Source organism: Leptodactylus fuscus, chromosome 3 (assembly GCF_031893055.1).
Source record: "Leptodactylus fuscus isolate aLepFus1 chromosome 3, aLepFus1.hap2, whole genome shotgun sequence".
Taxonomy (NCBI): Eukaryota; Metazoa; Chordata; class Amphibia; order Anura; family Leptodactylidae; genus Leptodactylus; species Leptodactylus fuscus.
Window position 1 is genome coordinate 59403015 of NC_134267.1, and position 19582 is coordinate 59422596.

General features: G+C 40.5%; 1 protein-coding gene across 2 annotated transcripts in view; it reads right to left on the reverse strand.

Annotated features, from left to right (window-relative positions):
- Positions 1-19582, reverse strand: part of SYNE1 (spectrin repeat containing nuclear envelope protein 1) — a 274048-nt gene that overhangs the window by 192472 nt on the left and 61994 nt on the right. For both annotated transcript variants that reach the window (XM_075267635.1, XM_075267636.1), the window contains 6 exons: positions 18321-18433; positions 15525-15693; positions 9981-10077; positions 9433-9635; positions 4047-4211; positions 489-641 (listed from right to left, as the gene is read on the reverse strand). In XM_075267635.1, coding sequence (XP_075123736.1) covers positions 489-641; positions 4047-4211; positions 9433-9635; positions 9981-10077; positions 15525-15693; positions 18321-18433 — 900 coding nt within the window. The remainder of the gene's footprint in view (positions 1-488; positions 642-4046; positions 4212-9432; positions 9636-9980; positions 10078-15524; positions 15694-18320; positions 18434-19582) is intronic.

Sequence of the window (19582 nt, forward strand, 5' to 3'; positions counted from 1 at the left end):
GGTTCACATCTGCGTTCAGTATTCCATTTGGGGAGTCCACTTGTTGACCCCCCCGAACGGAATACTGAATGCATTAAAAAGTGGTGAGCAATGAAAGCACAAGGACCCCATAGACTATAATAGACCCCATAGACTTACTTTTCTCTCCGCATGGTTTATTCACCATTATAGTCTATGGGCTCCATGTGCTTTCATTGCTCACCACTTTTTAATGCATTCGGTATTCCGTTCGGGGATCCAAAGGGGACTCCCCGAATGGAATACCAAACACAGATGTGAACCAGGCCTTAGTCTCCTGGTTGACAAACACTGACTTATATATTTGATGAAACCTGTGTATTTAGTAAAATTTGATATGTCCTATATTTTGTCCATTACCACTAGTTAAGTTTCATGACTCAACATCTAAATATTTGTTCAATGTCCATAAAAACTTATAAACAATACACAAACGCAGAAGAAAGTATTCACGATTGTAAAAGACATGCCTCTAAATCTTGGACGAACATCTTAACATTTAGAAAGGACACTTCCACAGGGATAGAGATTCTCTCGTTGCCTCCTTCTGCGAATGCTGCAAGTGCTATCAAGCCATCTGCGTATTCTTTCCTTGCACGCTCAAATTCATCTGCTCGAGCATACTGCGTAATATCAGAACAGAAGAATGAAATGTTTACTGACTATCGCTGGCAATATCATTGGCACATTTTCCAAGAACTATTACATTTACAACATGTTCAATCGATACGATTCAGGATTATAACTTAAGTTTCGTAAGTAGATAAAACCGACTTATACTAAAAATTAGCAATTAATGGATAAAGATGGGATATTATGAAATCTTGTTTTGTCATTTTACATTAGTCTCAATATGAACACACCAACAGACTACATCTTTGGACAATCTCTTCTAATTTGATAGGTGAGTGGGAGCAGAGCTGCAGTATTCTGGCACGGACACTACACAGTCTTCTGCATGCAGCACTGTACACTGTATAGTTGTGGTGCCAGAGGCTGCTAAAAGGATGGATAATCAATATCAAAATCTGCCAAGCCTGGAAAACCCCCTTTGGGATCTCTTTATTGACTCCAGGGATTCTTATGTGATTCATATTTAATAACCCTACCCTCAATCTGGGTAACTTGTGTCTGCCACTCACTGGCTGAGCAGAATCTCCTGTGTACTGAGACGGATCAGGAAGCAGAGGCCAGGGGAGATAAAGGAAACACTGGAACAGGGGCAGGTGATTTTTGTGAGGTATTATTTTTTTAATTGTTATAGCCAACATATAAAAAATATTTTCCCCACTGAACAACCCTTTAAGTGTTTTAAGCAATGTAATTTGATCAACTTTATCAGGCTAACCAGTAATTATGTGCACAGTGAACCAGAATATGCATTAAACATACGATATCTGCTATAAGAGCTATGAGTACAATAGTTTGATCAGTTGCAATCAGGGCGGGTTCGCATCTGCACTCCGGTCTCCGCTTTGCAGGTTTCCGTCTTCTGCCCAAGAAACTGGACAAGAGACGGAAATCGGCAGTCACTTTTCAAACCCATTCATTTGAATGGGTTTGCAAAGTGTCCGCCCGTGAGCATCTTCTGGTCTCCGCAGCGAAACCGTTTTTTTTTTTTAACCGGACATGCAGGACTTTGTGTCCGGTTAAAAAAAAAAAACTGTTTCGCCGCAGAAACCACAAAACACTCATGGGCGGACACTTTCTGCCGGGTTTCCGTCTCCTGTCGGCAGGAGACGTAAAGCCTCAAAGCGGAGACCGGGCGCAGATGTGAACCCGCCCTCAATAGTATATACAGACTGGTAAATCCACGATTGGATATTATATCCTACACCGCACATCCTTCCCAAATTTCTTTGAAGGTTATTTTGTTACAGTGAAGCCAAAGAAAAGAATTCAAAAAGTCCAACTGTGATGTCATTAGTAGAGATGAGAGAACAGTAAAATGTTCGAAGTTCGATTCGAGTAGCTGCTCAATGCTCGACTGTTCGATCGAACATCGAACCCCATTATAGTCTATGCGGAATAAATACTCGTTTAGGGGGAAACCACTATTCGACTCAGGAGGGTCACCAAGTTCACTATGACACCCCAGGAAATTATGTCAACACCCTGGAATGCAACTGGGACAGCAGGGGAAGCATGCCTGGGGGCATCTAACATGCCCAAGTCACTGTATTACGTTGGGATCCCTGTCAGCTTGTGATATGCGGGAGCTGACTTTTTCCCATAGGAATGCATTGACCAGCGTTGATTGGCCGAATGCCATACAGATTACAGCATTCGGCCAATCAACACTGGTTCTGCTGGAGGCTCGTCTGTGAGGAGGCACAGTCTAAGATCGGACCAGAATGGAGACTGTTGTAGACCGATCTTAGACTCTGCCTCCTCCAGCAGAACCAGCGTTGATTGGCCGAATGCTGTACTCTGTATGGCATTCGGCCAACCAACGCTGGTCAATGCATTCCTATGCTGAGATGTAGCAGTGCTGGCCGTGCGCTCAGCTCGACTACACTAGAGATGCCGCTGAGCTGAGCGCACGGCCAGCACTGCTACACCGGAGATGTGAACCCTGCTGCAAACTCAACTCTGCTGCATCAGAGATGTAGCAGAGCTGAGTGTGCGCTGAACCCTGCTGCACATTGAGCTCTGCTGCATAAGAGATGCGCTGAACCCTGCTGCACATTCAAGTCTGCTGCATCTTAGATGCGCTGAACCCTGCTGCACACTCAGCTCTGCTTCAGCAGGGTTCAGTGCACACTCAGCTCTGCTTCATCTCCGGTGTAGCAGTGTTAAGTGCACGGCCAGCACTGCTACATCTCAGCATAGGAATGCATTGACCAGCGTTGGTTGGCCGAATGCCATACAGAGTACAGTATTTGGCCAATCAACGCTGGTCAATGCATTCCTATGGGAAAAAGTCATCTCGCGCATATCGCAAGCTGACAGGGATCCCGACCAGATAGAGCCCCAAAGAGCTGTGTAACATTCCCACCTAAACAAAGGTAATCCCTAGATAAACCTGCCTGTACATCTATCCCTGTCTCACAGTCACATAGTTCACAGTCTCATATGAACCGGATATTAAATCCACTATTTGTATAAATTGGAGGTCACCTGAATTAGCCAGCCAATTACTTTTTCCGATTTTTTTTCCGATGCCTCCGTTGTCATAGTTCCTGTCCCACCTCCCCTGCGCAGTTATTGGTGCAAAAAAAGCACCAGGGAAGGTAGGAGGGGAATCAAATTTTTAGTGAGTTTGCCACCTGGTGTTCGACTCGAATCGAACATCTCGAACATCCTGATATCCCATCGAACATGTACTCGATCGAACACTGTTCGCTCATCTCTAGTCATTAACCGATATAAAAGAACGAACACAAATCTATGAATACATTTGTGATAATATTCACAAACAGGGAGAATATAGTTATTTCACATCTCTTCCACTCTTAATGGGGTTGTCCAGGCAAAAATGGACATCCAAATTATTTTTTAAATCTGCTAGAGGCAGTGAAAAAAAAATAAAAATCATAGTCACCTTTCCCCAATGTTTCAATGCTTCCTAGTGCAGTCTGGTCCTGCAGCTCTACTGTTGACTTCTGGAGAAAGCACCCACTGAGGCCGCTGATTCGCTGAAGGGAACCAGGACGTCATAGCCGGCAAGAAATTCCACAGCAAGAAGCCAGCTGAGCTACAGGACCAGACTGCACTGGGAGGACTCCGGAGCAATGGGGACAAGTGAGTAGGATATTTTAAGTTTTTTTCACCGCCGTTGGCCTATTTTAAAAATAAATTTATTTGCCCAGACAACCTCTTTTATGAGTTTTTCTCCTCCATCTGCTTTATGTTGGACTTACATTACAATAAAACAAATCATTATCCTTTCACTAAAACCTTTTGGATAACTTACACAAGAATTTTACAGTAACTTGAGAATCAGTAGTCCGTAGACTTACTATAGCACAATCATAATAAATGGTGCTGGTCACTGTAGCAGGGTATAAACAAGAGAAACAACATACATGCTTGACTTCCATGAAGAGTTCTCTCCATCGACCATTAAGCAGAAGGAGCTGCTGTTTGATGTCTTTGGAGACTGTGTCATCACATGTCTCAATCAGGAAATTGCCCGAGTCGTTCATTGTGGTGTGCTGCTGGATCATGTGAGGCAAGTGACGAAAGAAGTCCTAAACAGGAAAGATATCCGTAAGGTGCAAGTGGCACTAGAAAGGTGGATGTATTCCATTTTGTTACATTCAGTATCCATAAATGAATTGATGATATCAAGAATTTAAAGAACAAACAGTAATAGCTGGTGAATTGTGAAAGAAAACGTCTTACCAAGGGAAGATAACTATCTAATTTTTATCCATCTGAACTTCCCTATGATAAACATATCTGGGCGAACCTACTTTATTACCACAAAGAAATGAAGTACCAATGTAGCGCACATTGAGGAGTGGAAGGAATGAGATGCAATAATACAAACAACCTATAGACAGGAATGACAAAAGTAAGCCATGTTTTTTTAAAGTCCTTTAAACTCATAGCCCAAACACTAAAGGCTAAAATAAACGTATCTCTAGACATTTCTTCTCCATTCCACAACTCCAAATAGTTATTTAATACTTATTATTGAATGCTTTTATTTCCCTCCTCTGTCCCCTGGCACACCCTATTACACCGTCATCTCAGCTAAAGACTTTGCCTGATATTTCAATGTCAAACAATACTTTAAGTACCCACAACACCGCTAGCTAAGACCAGTCCAACAATAATACGTTGTGCTTTTCCTACTAGGACTTTCCTCTGTCTCTTTCCACTGTTGACCACTCTCTTCTTATACAAAATCTCTCTTCTTTCATCCCTTGGCATCACAGACTTTGCCCTTTCCTGGATTGTTTCATACCACACTAAATGAATATTTACTGTATCTCTCCTGCAAACCATCTCATCACCTGCTTTCTGTTGGTGTCCCTCAAGACTCTGACTTGCGATCCCTGCTCTTACATCTCACAGACTGCCATCGCTTTCGGTGCCACTTCTATGTTAATAACACTAAAACTGACCTCTTTGACCCAGTTGTTACCTCTCTGTTATCAAAAATTGCTTAGGGTCTATCTGCCATATCCTTCTCTGTGCCTGCCACCTAATAGTTAATCCACCATTACCATCACATCTCCTCTCCCCTATGCCTATCCATTCGCTGGTTTCCTAACAAATGCAATTCAAAAATAGGTAACACTTTCTGTTTGTATGTGTGTTCTCCTTTAAGAACTGCTCGCTTGTCTTCCTGAGTCTTTATTCGTCCAATTCCGTCTTTCCCTTACTGCTGGCAATTCAGTTTCCTCTTGGTTAGCTGTTTGCACTTGTTCCTGTTCACCGTTTATATCTGACACTTGGCCTTTCCTGACTATGTTCCTGCTTTCTGAGTCCGCTCCTATGTTCCTCTCCGTTATGACCTCTGCTTGCCTCCTAGACCTCTCTCTGCTAACCAACTTTGTACCACGACGATCTCTTCCTACCAACCAGATTGTCATCTATTTTTTTGCCTGATCTTTTTGCACTTTATTTGACCTCTTGTTTCCGACCGGACTGACAACCACCATATACTCTGCCACAGGCCTTACCGCTGAAGCTGCTCTCTTTTTCTATTACAAGCGCTTTCAGACCATCTGCCAGGTCCAACACATTTCTGGTGAGTTCTTCTGTTTTTCTGGGTCTGCTGGTACTTGTGGTGCACCTGACTTACTGTACTCTCTTCAATAGCTGCTAACTCTGGCTGAAAAAATCTGTCAAGTCTAACCCCACCACTAGGTGCTCTGGTGAACATTTCCGAAGGCTGGACTTGTCTCTGTTGTAAGGTGCAGGCTGCAGGGTATGCATACCACACTTTCAAGTGGGACCTGGTTTTCTGGAATTAACCTTGTCTGTCTGCGTTCAGCATTGCATTTGCTCATAACACAATCACATACAAGGTAATCCAAAACCAGTTCCCTACATTACATCGCAGACCTAATTTCCTGATACCTCCCAAGGTATAATTTTCAATCCTCATAAGAACTTCTTCTTCACTCTACTCTTATCTGCTTTTTCATAAAGTCTCCAAATTGCATCCCTAGACTTTGGAACTTGCTTCTCCAAAATATAAAATTGTTCTCCACAAAATCACATATAAATATAGCTGATCATTAGAGCGGAAAGGTGAAAAATAACAAAAACCCAAACTCACCTCTCCCTGTAACTCCAGTGTCCCAGGCCGCTATCTGGTCCAAAAATTCAGGTCCTCCTTCCCCACGAGGCTGGTTCCGACCCTAGTCCTGGCCTAAATAAAGGACCAAGGACATCACTCACATACGTCACCTGTGACATCCCAGGTCCTTTCCCAAGTCAGTTGATTGGCCTCAATGGTCACATGCACGAGGGTTAGCGCCGTAACAAGCCCTGGGGCGCCAATGGAACAGACAACGGCCTGGGACACTGGAACACTAGGGGCGGGTTTGTATGGTTTGAGGTATTTTTCAATCTTTTACCTTCCCTGGCGTCCAGGAAGAAAATAAAACAGTTTTTCCTGGACAACCCCGCCATCGCCACCATTCAAGTGACTGATAGTACAGTGGCCCATGAAAGGATAAGCCAATGATGCCAAAGAAAAATTGCAAAGCAGCACAACAGAACTCTATAAGTAAGACAGAATTGCAAAAGGGCACAAGCTGACAAAGAGACCAAGTAGAGAAATCTTCATCAATAAATAAATAAAACCAAAAAAAAAGTAGCCGCCCTCCAGGATAATAAAAAAGTTACCAAAGTGGACTCTTTAATCTATCTACAGTAGAAACTTTTCGGTCTAATACAGAAAAAGGTCTATGTGCACTGACTGAAACGTTGCTGGTGTTCATGGTATAAAGAGTCCACTTTGGTAACTTTTTTATGATCCTGCAGTTTGCGACTTTTTTTTTTGTTGTTATATATAAAAAATGGCAGCACTCCAGTAGTTACCAAAAAAAAAAGCGGTTTTAATCCAAAGCAGACAACGTTTTGGTCCTCCCAGGAACCTTTCTCAAGCCATTAAACCAACTTTTTTTTTTTTGTAACATTTTTTTTTTTTGTATACATTTTGAGGATTTGCCACTCTCTTCTATTGGACTTGCGCCCATTTTCTATTGTGCTGTGCTGCTTTGAAATGTCTATCTATCTATCTATCTATCTATCTATCTATCTATCTATCTATCTATCTATCTCCTATCTATCTATCTATTCATCTATCTATCTCCTATCTATCTATCTATCTATCTATCTATTCATCTATCTATCTATCTCCTATCTATCTATCTATCTATCTATCTATCTATCTATCTATCTATCATCTATCTATCTATATTTCAGAATGCTAAATATTCACCCATGTAAAGTAGAGACTGGCGCCTTGCACTGTAATCTTACAGCAAAAAAGTCTAGCTATAAACAAAACAATTATATACAATAGTAAGCCTGTGTTTCCATGACAACTAACTAATAATAGACTACGGAGTCTGACTAGCTATAACATTATATCCAACTAACATTACCACTGCAAAACTTCTGAACCAGGCATACATGGAAAATGTTTTACTGAAGTAATTTATTGAATTGACAACAGTCTGAGATAGGAAGTATCTGACAACTACCAATGTCAGCCATATTAGGTATCATGGGGATAGTCTCTCTAAGGGGCAGTTCACACGGAGTAAACTGGCGCGCAATCTGGCACGTATACGCATGTCAGAGTTTGTGTGCTCAAAAAAGATCCCATTGCTTTCAAATGGGTATTACGATCGTATAACGTGCGTTATTTTACACCCGTAATTTTGCGGGATCTTTTTTGAGCGTGCAAACTCTGACACGCGTATACGTGCCAGATTGCACGCCAGTTTACTCCGTGTGAACTGCCCCTAACACTTGACAAGTTCCTACTTACTCTACATTCTCTCTGGAGGTCTATCATAATGTAAAACCCCATAACCTCTGAACAGATTTATGGTTAGTCTCAACAAATAGTTAAATAACATTAGTGAGAATCTTTCTTCCCATCTGTTCTGAGTGGAATTCTAACATAGTGGCCAGAAGGAGGCCGCCAATTGTACAACCGCCAACAATCCAACATATATAAAATCATAGCTTATGGTGGTGTGATAGAAAAATGAATTTATAAGCAGGTACATTACAAGTGTAAAAAAACCAATAGTATATATATATATATATATATATATATATATATATATATATATATATACTAAAAAAAAAAGCAGGCTCAGACAGGTAGAAAAAAAATATTCAAATTTGATCTTGGTGCTGCCACAGCAATCCAGATCCCAAGGTGTTGGGTCAAACTTATTACCTTTTTTTTTTTCGTATATTTTTTTTTGTACCTGCGTCCTTCTCACTGGAGGGAAAAGGTCTTCTACTGGGAAAGACTGTATCCGCTGTCGGCATTTCTTAGGGTCCATTCACACAGAGGAAAACAGTGAGGAATTTGGTGTGTAATTTCAGCGCTGAAAAAAAAAGCCTCCCATTGACTTCAATGGGTTCCTTTTTCTGCTAGCAAGTCAATGGGAGGCCTTTTTTTCGGCGCTGAAATTACACACCAAATTCCTCACCATTTTCCTCCGTGTGAATGGACCCTAAGGGGGAGTTCACACGGAGTAACGTGCCGCGTGATGTGGCATGTATACGCCGCAAAATCACGGCTGCATAATAACGCGGCGTATACAAGACTAACTCCCATTGAAATCAATGGGAGCGTATACGGCCCGTAAAGTCTCACACGCCGTATACGTGCCACATCACGTGGCACGTTACTCCGTGTGAACTCCCCTTTACAGAGTAATATATATACAATAGAAGTGCAAAAAGGAGTTGTACCTAGTACAACTACATAAGGTGAGCCCTACTCAGTGCTGCGTTTTCTTTCCTTTCTCCTACACTGCGTGACACTTTATTAACACAATGTCAAGACAAGGCTGGATGTATGACTCCTAACTGCATCAACCCACAAGGAAAGATGACAGATAAACAATTACAAATATACTATACATATTGATTGGGCTTTTGTGATCCTCTGAGTGTTAATTCTTTAAATGTTTGTTTAAATCACAAAAACAACAGAAACTAATATATTTGCCTGGGGCCACACAGTGGCTCAGTGGTTAGCACTGCAGCCTTGCAGCGCTGGAGTACTGGTGTTTAAATCCTGCCAAGGGCAATAAAACTGTCTGCAAGAAGTTTGTATGTTCTCCCTGTGTTTGCATGGATTTCTATCCCATATTCCAAAGACATTCTGATATGGAAAAAATGTACATTATGATCTCTATGTGGGGCTAACAATCCACATAAAAAAAAGAAACTAATATATTTGCCCCCTACACAAACCTTTTTGGCATGTTCTGGCTGATCCAGCATCTTCTCAGCATCTTCCAGCCAGGCTTGTAAGCTGGCTACTGTACCGCTGTATTTATCCCAGTTGTTGATGACTTCCTCAAGCATGCTCCGGACGCTTCTCACCTCCACTGATAGGTTTCTCCATTGAATTGTAGTCTCATTCAAAAACTTAGTCACAATCTCAGCCTCTTCCGCTACACAACAAGCATGAAAACAAATAATCCAATTCATGCAATTGTATTATACTACCAACATGGGGTATAAATGTGTATACAGTCTTAATACATTTTCTGAACGCATCACATATAGTGGTTAATATCCAGTAAAATGAAATGGAGACTGAACAGTAAAGAAAACTAAAACTCAAAATAATACATGCATAACGCAAATGTCTTTGGACAGCAACAAATATTTTGCAAGCAACGTATAAAGCAATATATTGGGTCAAAGCCTTCAGTTAGCTTCAGCTCCAAGTCTGAATATGATCCTTTTGTATGGTCATATGTAATAGTATACTGACAAAGCCTTCAGGGTCTTACCTGATCCTTCTGCCTTCACATACATCTCAGCAGCTTGCTTCAGTGACTGACTGGTAAATTCATACTGCTCAAAGAACCTATTGCCATCAATAAATGTCTGGAACACAAAAGTTAAGCGAATTAAAAATTCCTTATAAAAAAATACCTGTGAACTGTAACTTCATGTATTATCTGTGTTCTACAGTTGTGTTCCTCACTGCAAGCAGATATACAGGGAACCTTATATAAGATAAAGGGTACACCTACAAAAGTAGATGGATACAGAAGTCATATAACTGTACTGTACTTCTGATCTGTCCCTGAAGGCAGTGCAGCTGCCGGGTCCATTTAGAAGTGACGTGCAATGATCACTGGCCTTTGATAAATAAATGTACGCCACATGTACTCATACAGTAACCCAGGAAATATCACAATGGCTGATGCTGGATAATACATTTGACATATCTTTTGACTCTTTAATTATATTTTACACCACTTATTAGCTGGCTTAGTTCATGTCAAACAATGTGCCAGCATTTTTGCGTTGTGCACAATGGTGCACATTAGACCACACACCTTTCCTAATAACTCACCTTTTTATAATAAACCATACTTCTTTGCTGGATGAAGCAGAAAAAAGGTCTTCCTAAGTCACCTACGTGTCCCAGCGCAAGAATGGTAATCTACGCCAGTTAGGAACTGGCCTTATAAGTGTCACTTATAATGAATATGTCGGAACAAGGTGTATCTGCCACACCACACTTGTTTGCACAATGTGGCAAGCATGGAGTGGAACGGGGATTGTGGCGCTCATTTAGTGCGTTGTAACAAATGTACATCACAATATATTATCCCTCTATGCCAGAAAATTGGTGTAGAGGGGATTTCTAAATCTCCCTCAATGTACTGAAAAGTGGTGGTGGTGGTGGGGGGAATTCAGTTACGCCATTTTGTTACAGGTTTTGTTTTAACAGCAGTCACTGTATGTTACTAATTACATGACTTTTTCAAAGGCAATACCAAATGTATATAGGTTTTATTATTTTTCAATGTCTAATCGAAACATTCCCATACCTTTTTATATTTCTGACTACGCAGCAATGTAAGGAGTTTTTCTTGCAGGGCAAGATGTAGTTTTTAATGTAACCATATGGTAGATATGACAAGGGAAAGGATTGATAAGTCCTTGTAGATTGTAAGCCCTTGTGGGCAGGACGTTCTATCCATTGTGCCAGTTGGTCACTGTTAGGGCTCGTTCACACGGGGCAAGAGGGGGCGAATTTTGATGCTGAATCCAGCTCAGATTCTGCCCCCTCACAAGAGAGGTCTATGTAGACCGCTAGCTTACTTTTTTCCGTGAGCGGTATGTTCTGGCTCACGGAAAAAAGAAGTGAGCTGCCCTTTCTTCAGGCGGATTCTGCAGATGATTCAGCCCCAGTGTCCGCCTCGTGACAGCATCCTCCGGACTAGGCCAATTCATTTGGGCCTACTCCGGAGCGGAAAGCTGCGACAGTCATGGCAGACGCATTTTGGTCCTATTCTGACGTGGCTTCCTGCATCAAAATCAGGACCAAAATACGCAGTCCCGTGCCCCATGTGAACTAGCCCTTAATATTGTATTTGGTTTGTATATTTTGTATACCATACGTAAACCTGCAAATGTACAGCACCATGGAATTAATGGTGCTCTATAAATAAATATTAATAAACAATAAAAAAATAAAAATAAAATAAAACTGCAGAAAAAAATGTGGTGTTTTACAGTCACTGAAAGATGGATGGGATTTCAGTAAATCCCATCTACACCTTGCGGATAAATAGTGCAATAGCGGATACGGAAATTGCAGCCTATCAATTATACCTACTTAGACGCAGGCAGTTTCGCTACAGGTATTATGGAAGCAGAAAGTCCACAGAGGAATCCTCTGCAGACTTTCTGTGAAAAGCACTGTGGGGAAAAAAAGTGAAGCATTGCTGCTGCAGTTTTTCCTGAAGCGTTTTTTGCTCAAAACCTCAAAGTTTTTTTAAAGTATTTGTTCTACTTCCCCCTAGGGTATTTGTACATGTGTTCCTTAGATCGGTCATACAATATAAAGCAATAATTCTGTATTGCATTATATTTTACTATTACTGTTGTATAGAAATGTGGTAGCTTGAGAGAGCTGAATTTGGCACTGGGAGGTTGCAGATCGCTTCAAAGATGGCAGTGTCCGCCTGATATAACCTCTTAGATGCCACAGTCTCAATTGACTGTATAATACAGCCAGCACCCACTGCAAATAGCGTAGGCTCAGCTTCCTAGAGTCTAAGGGCTAGTTCACACGGGAACAAGGAGGCGGATTTTGACAGCGGATTTCGCCTCAAAATCCGCCTCCATAGAATGTTGGGCTAGCTTTTTTTTCCGCTAGGGGAACAAAGAAGCGACATGACCTTTCTTCAGGTGTTTTTCGCCTGAAGAAAGCAATAGAAGTGAATGGGAAGCGAAAAACGCGCGTTTTTTTCCTGCGCGTTTTTTGAGGCCCATTCACTTTACGGGAGGGGAAAACCGCCTGGCGTTTTATGAAGAGGATTTAAAAAAAAAAAAAAAAAAAACGCTTCCTAATTAGGAAGCTTTTTTTTTTCAGGACCAAAATAAGCCACACGTAATTTACATGTGAACTAGCCCTAAGGGTCCATTCACACGGAGGAAAATGGCGCTGAATTTCAACACTGATAAAAAAGCCTCCCATTGATTTCAATGGGTTACTTTTTCTGCTAGCAGAACTGAAATTCTGATAGGAGAAAAAGGAACCATTGAAGTCAATGGGAGGCTTTTTTCTCAGCGCTGAAATTCAGCGCCAAATTCAGCGCCATTTTCCTCTGTGTGAATGGTCTCTTAAAAGATCGTAAGCATTTTACAGAAATAAAGAGAGAACTCTGAATAGGAGGCATTAAGTCAGAAAGATGGAAAAGGAGGGCAAATTTTTGAACACCTGTGTTTTTTTCTTGCATGTTTTCTTCCCTTCCCTTAGTGTAATGATAGGTGTAAGTGCAGGAAGCTTTAGCGGTATTACCATTGTGCCATGGTTTTACTAATCTAATGTACTGTGTGCATGGAACAGCATGGAAGGCTGGAGGTCATAGACTCCTCAAATTCCCATAGACTATGACAGGATTGTAGCTTTATTTTAGCACCGTATTCAGTGAATATAATTATTTAGTAATATTATTTCAGCATTCACCATTGGAAGACAAATCTACAAATACAATGTCAGTGAGCAGAAAATCCTTTATATCTAGTTATTCCAGATGTCAGGAAAGCTGGGTGGCCGGGGTTTCAGTAACAGTGGTTGCTATGGTGAGGTGCTACACAGTATATACAGTATTAACATGACACCTCGTATCTCTATGATCTGTGTTTTATCGCTGGCGCATCACTTCTAATATTTACACTGTACAATTCAACAATAGGCGAGATATCCGATACATGTAGACTGGCATATATGGCCATCTTACCATATGACAGTATAACAATGCCAGTGCCAGAACATGTACTTTAGGTTGGTTATATTCCAAAACACTCTGGCCCATATTTACTAAGGCTGCTGGGCCTAGAAAGTGGCCAAAATGCTCTTCAGCTTAGCACTATGGCACATCTCTGCCCCTTGCCCTACTCACCTCTTTTTTAGACTGTGGGCGTAGGAGGACAGGACTGGAAAAGATCAGGGACATAAATCCTATGTGTAGTTTAATAAAGTATATATTATACAATAGGATTTGGGGTAAATAGATCGCCATCGGTTAATCTCAGAAGCAAATATGTTTTGTCATATCTAGAAGGGATTTATAAATCTTCAAGAGAAAATGAAGGTCTGAAGTTCATAAACCTGTTCTGGAATAGTGAAGGGGTTAGACGTTGAATTTAAGGCCAGGGGCCCATGCAGCGTAAACGATGCCGGAAAAAAACACAGCGTTTTACAGTCACAGCATAGTGGATGGGATTCTAGCAAATCCCATCCACACACAGTGGAACAATATTCGCAGTGGATAAGCTGCAATTTCCAAAACTGTTGTGGTTTTCGAAAACGCAGCACGTCATTTATACCTACGGAATCGGTTTCCCCATGGGTATAATAGGAGCAGAAAGCACTGTGAAAAGTGCTGTGGGAAAAACCACAAAGCATTGCCACTGCAGTTTTTTCTGTAAAAAGACAATTTTATATTTTGTGGAAAAAACAGTCCTCAATCTGTTGCCTGCAAATCGATATTATTCGTTATGGAAAGGATTATGGTTTGGGGTGCAGTATATCCTCAGTCATGTTTTAAGGCTTGAGTTAAAGGGTAGCAATCCAATAAGTGGCAGCAGAGAGGCAGCTTTATATCTTCTTAAAGAGGACCTTTCATGGTTTGGGGCACAGGCAGTTCTATATACTGCTGGAAAGCCAACAGTGCGCTGAATTCAGTGCACTGTCGGCTTTTCCGATCTGTGCCCCGGGTGAAGAGCTATCGGTGGCAGTACCGTAGCTCTTTACAGTCAGAAGGGTGTTCCTGACAGTCTGTTAGGAACGTTCTTCTCCACAGCGCTGTACAGTGTGAATGGGGAGGAACGCCCCCTCCCTCCTGATATTGCTCATCTATGGATGAGCACTGTGAGCAGAGGGAGGGGGCGTTGAAGTTCAGACCCTCAGCTTAATTGAGAAGGACATAAATAAGGAATTTCCCTCACCTGCTCATGAAACAGCCTTTGAGTTAATTGTCCAATTACTTTTGGTCTCTTTAAAAACAGGGTGACACATGTTAAGCAGCTACAGAAGAGGATGACCAAAAATGGGAAGAACACTGCGCTTACTCCAGAAATATTGGAAAACACACGCAACTTTATTTCGGTTTCAACACACAACGCTTTAAGCAGCATTTTGGGCTATTCCCCCTTTTTCAAGTGTAATTGAACTATACAGGGGTATCCCCGCTCCTGTATGTACCTCCTGGCACTGCCACTGATGTCCCGGTAGTCAGAGGTGTGAGGATGCCGCCCGCCGGTCCTGGGCTGCACTATGTTATGCGGAGCACTGTCCTGCCTGTGTCTGCTGCAGACACGACACTACGGGGAACCAATCAGTGTCTGGAGATCGGCACTCTCCCTTTCTCTGAGCTCCCTCTGACTGTAAAGAGCTATGGACATTACTGTCAGGAGGGGAGTTCCTCACAGCTCATCTAGACTGTCAGGAATGCCTTTTTAAAGTGACCGTTAATGAGACATACATAAGAGATTAGAACCCCATCATAAAATGGTAATAAAACAGTGAAAATGGAATAAGCAAAAGTTAAAGTGGACTATACACAAGAAGATATTTTGAAGACATTTAAATTGTGTATGATCAAGGACTTAAAGGTCATTAGAAGATCTCTGTATCATATTATATATGGCCTCCTTAATGAATATTGATTTCTTATTCATTTGTTTCTGTCATTAATCCATAAATATCTGCCTAACATACAATAGGTAAAAGATGATAACAAAAAGTAACCTAACACATCACTTACAATTAAATAATTATTTTTTTTTATAGGAATCAATTTACTTACAATATAGTTTTGTAGCAGCAATTCTACAGATTCTCTTCTGCCATATTTTATGATCCAGGACTTCAGTTTAGATTCTGCCAGGACTAAAAGTGCCAATAGTCGATACTTTAATTCCATGAATTCTAACTTCATCATATGGAGCTGGGATGAGGAGGCTACGAAACTAAATCTGCAGAAAACCAAACATTTGTTTTACGCTGAATAATGTATAATGCTTTCAAATATTAGTCTCTGCAAAGATGAACTGCAAAATTAAAACACATATCTTCAATATATTAATTTCCATTTAAAATGGCTACATTAGTGTGTCTGTATATATATAGAGAGAGAGAGAGAGAGAGAGATGTAGTACTGCTTAACTTGGCTTTCTGCAGCGTGATAATTTTCTGTGCCATACAGTATTATATATAAGAAGACAAAAAAGCTATTGGAAACCCAAGCCACATTGTTGTTAACGCGTTATGAGTCATGTTAATCTTTGATACTATTGTACATCACATATCTATCTATCTATCTATCTATCTATCTGTCTGTCTGTCTGTCTGTCTGTCTGTCTGTCTGTCTGTCTATCTATCTATCTATCCATCCATCTATCTATTATTATATGCAGTTGGAATAAATCCACACTGATTTTTAACTATGTAGCAATGTTTAACTTGACAGTGCATTGTAGTGCGTTGACTAAACTGTGACAAAAAATTCTTCAATGACTTAATGATTTAATTGATGGCTTGGTGCTAGTTTTCTTGGTTCAAAATAGTGCACATTTTGCAGCACATCTGGGACAGTTACAGGACTAATGCAGACCTGTGTCCTTTAAGACCCAGCACATCATAGAGTTCCTGGACCTTGTTGGTCATTTAACCTTCAGATCAGAAGGGGAACCGCATCATGGTGGGTCCCATAGCTGTAGACACTGTGCTGACTGATCCATGGGACGTCCAACTGTAGTAACAGCTGGCTCACTGGTTCTGCACGAAATTGTGCGGGAGCTTAACACTGCAAGGACATAATGCTACATTCTTCCAGGGTTAAGAGCAGACTACCCAAATGTATATAGTCAAGAGGTGGTTTGGTGCCAGTTAACATTGTTCGCTTTTAGCATCCATAAAACCCCCTTAACTGATCGCTTGTGTAGCAACCTTGTCCATTTATCTACTCTGTTCCTCTCAACCAGAAGAAAAGCAGTAATTGCTTCTTGCTCAAATGTTGTTGTAGGGTTGTACAATACTTGATAAATACCCACTTTCGCTCAGTTACTAATATGATGATAATGAAGGCTGATACATACATGTAACTAAACTTTCGGACAACTTTTGTGTCATTGATAAATTTTGCAATATAGTTTATTCAAAAAATTTGGGAACCTTTTTGTGAAATCCTGCATTTTTTTTCACTCTTTCCTTGTTTCTGTATTGAGAGCAGTTCCTGCCTCTCACTGAATGTTACTGTGTATGGAGAACGGACTGTGTAGCATGTGATGAAAATGAGGGGAGGGTCACTTCAAACGTCTATTTGATTCTCTTCTGTCATATGACACTAAGTACAGGGCAATCTCTATTCCCAGAGATGTTACTGGTTGAAAACACAGTCAGAATCGGTATATTTATATCATAGATATTATACAGCTGCATACAAATATTCTAATCCACTGTGTTTTCAACCAGTGATATCTCTGTGAACAATTTCGATAGGAATGCAACCTGCAAGAGTCATATGAAAGAAGAGAATCTTCTCTTTCATATGACCTAAAGCAAATGTGTACATTTGTCTGAGATATAACTGAAATCACCCTCCCCTACCGTCATTGTACACCAAGTTCGTACTTGGCAGAAACTGCAAGATTTTACAGAAAGGATCCAAAATGTGCTAATAAAGTCTATTACAAAATGTATTAATGTCACAAATACTGCCAGAAAATCAAAATTTGTCTGAAAATCTAGTTACGTTTTAACATCAGAAAAATATCAGCAGCAAGTTTCTGACGCAAGGTAGTCCAGACGTTGCTAATGCTACCAGTCTATATAAGTTGTTTTTTATGGATCTCTATGGAAGGTGTTATTGCCTGACATCTACAAAACTTAAGTGTTCAACCTGCTACCTTATAAAGTAACCCATATAAAATGTGTAATACTAAAAATAATAACCTGATTCTCATTGTCTTTCTCAGTCTCTGTTACTAATGAACCTATTAACTAAACTGATAACAGATTCCATATCAACATGCAGATACAAAATATCAGAAGACAGCGTGTAATTAAAATTGTAAAATTATAGCATTAAAATAACTAGAATGCAAAGTGCAGTGTTTTCTCAACAATCTTGAAATAAAATTTACGGCTTTCAAAACCAATTTAAAAACAATCAAATTTCAATGTAAAGCGTTAAAATGTTACCCAACTCTTCTCAAAATATCTAAATCGTGAAACATTGGAGGGAATCCACATACGCTTGTCACACTCTATGTGCCCAGGTGCCAGGCTTACAATTAGTTGCTGATCTCCTTGGTAACTAACCTTTAATGCAGATCCATGTCTATGCACACAATCTCTCAGATATCAGGGACTACATGCTGTCAGGTCTATACTACACACAATGAATCTGTGTCCTAATCTTTTATTATTAGGATTAGTGGATGATATAATATGTAGTTGACCGTGTCATGCAGTACAATATGTTAAATGCAGCATCTTATGACAATCCTTTATGATCACATCACCTGCTCCATTCCTTTCATGTCCAATTTTGAGTCATTAATGTTAATAAGAAGGGTAATGCCTGCAATTCTCTTCTTACCTTTCTGCCATGTCTTCGAGCTGCTCTACAGGGACCGGGACTCCGTTGACAGATCGTGAGCGGTGGATCTCCTGAAAAGCCTTTTTATAACCATCCAGATTCTTGAGTACGTCCTATTTGGAAAATGAGAAAAAAAAATGCATATATTGTAATGAAAACACAGAAAACGATTTGGCTGTGTAAGCGGAAAAAAAAATATAAAGCACCAGGCTGCAGCGATGAGTCACTGTTCGGTATTTGTGTGCGAGGATATTTTATCTGTCACAGTGGCATGCAATTTTATCCCGTCACGAAAGCTCGTCTTAATAAACGCTTTGTACAGATCAGTCGAAAGCCTAACAGTGAATGTGCTCAAGGACTCAACCTGATGAGGATTTTGGCGTCTAAAGAGATTCAGAACTGGCACAGCCTCTTACTTTCAGGGGTTTCCCTGAATATAGATCTGATGTCTATTGATTGGATTCGGCATGCCAGTGTATTTCTGGATGAAAAAATCAGATTACGGTATATAGTCTGTATAAATACTAAGCTCCATTAAGAGACTGCATTCACAGGATCAAAGAAGACAATTCATTTCCACACCTGCCTTTTTATTAAAAGCTCAGCAGTTTTGATCTTATCAAAAATGCAGAATGACGGTATTTACACTAGTAAATTTATACAAAAAAAGGCAAAATGGTATATTGATATATCTGATATTATATATTCAATTAACTAGGCTATGTAATTGATCAAGAAGGACACTTTTTTTTATATAGTCTCATACCACAGTGCTCATTGCAAACCTGTGCATATGGACCCTACAGTGGAGCATATGTATCTGAAACATTGCAGGGGCCCTTCATGATGCACCATAATCTCAAATTTCAAATGGACAGGATTTGCTAATTCTGTCCGTTATTTAGACAGCATAAACATAAGCCAGGCACTCTGAAGATGTGTCACATAGATCTCAGTAGCTCACACTGTATGATACCGCACATTTGTTACACCAACACTGGTTAGCTTACCTTGCATTACATCTGTGGTACAATATTGGTGCACATTATTATGTTTAAAAGGACTTTCAAGCTGTTGACACTTTTGTGCTATTCACAGTATAGGGAAACCTGAGAACCACAAGTTCAGCAGAGTGCTCCATGTGAATATAGAGGTGGTGTTCATGCTCCGCCACAACTCCATTCACTTTTATAAGGCTGCCAGAGATTACCAACCTAGCAGTCTTATAGAAATGAATGGAGTGGTGGTTATGCATCCCATCA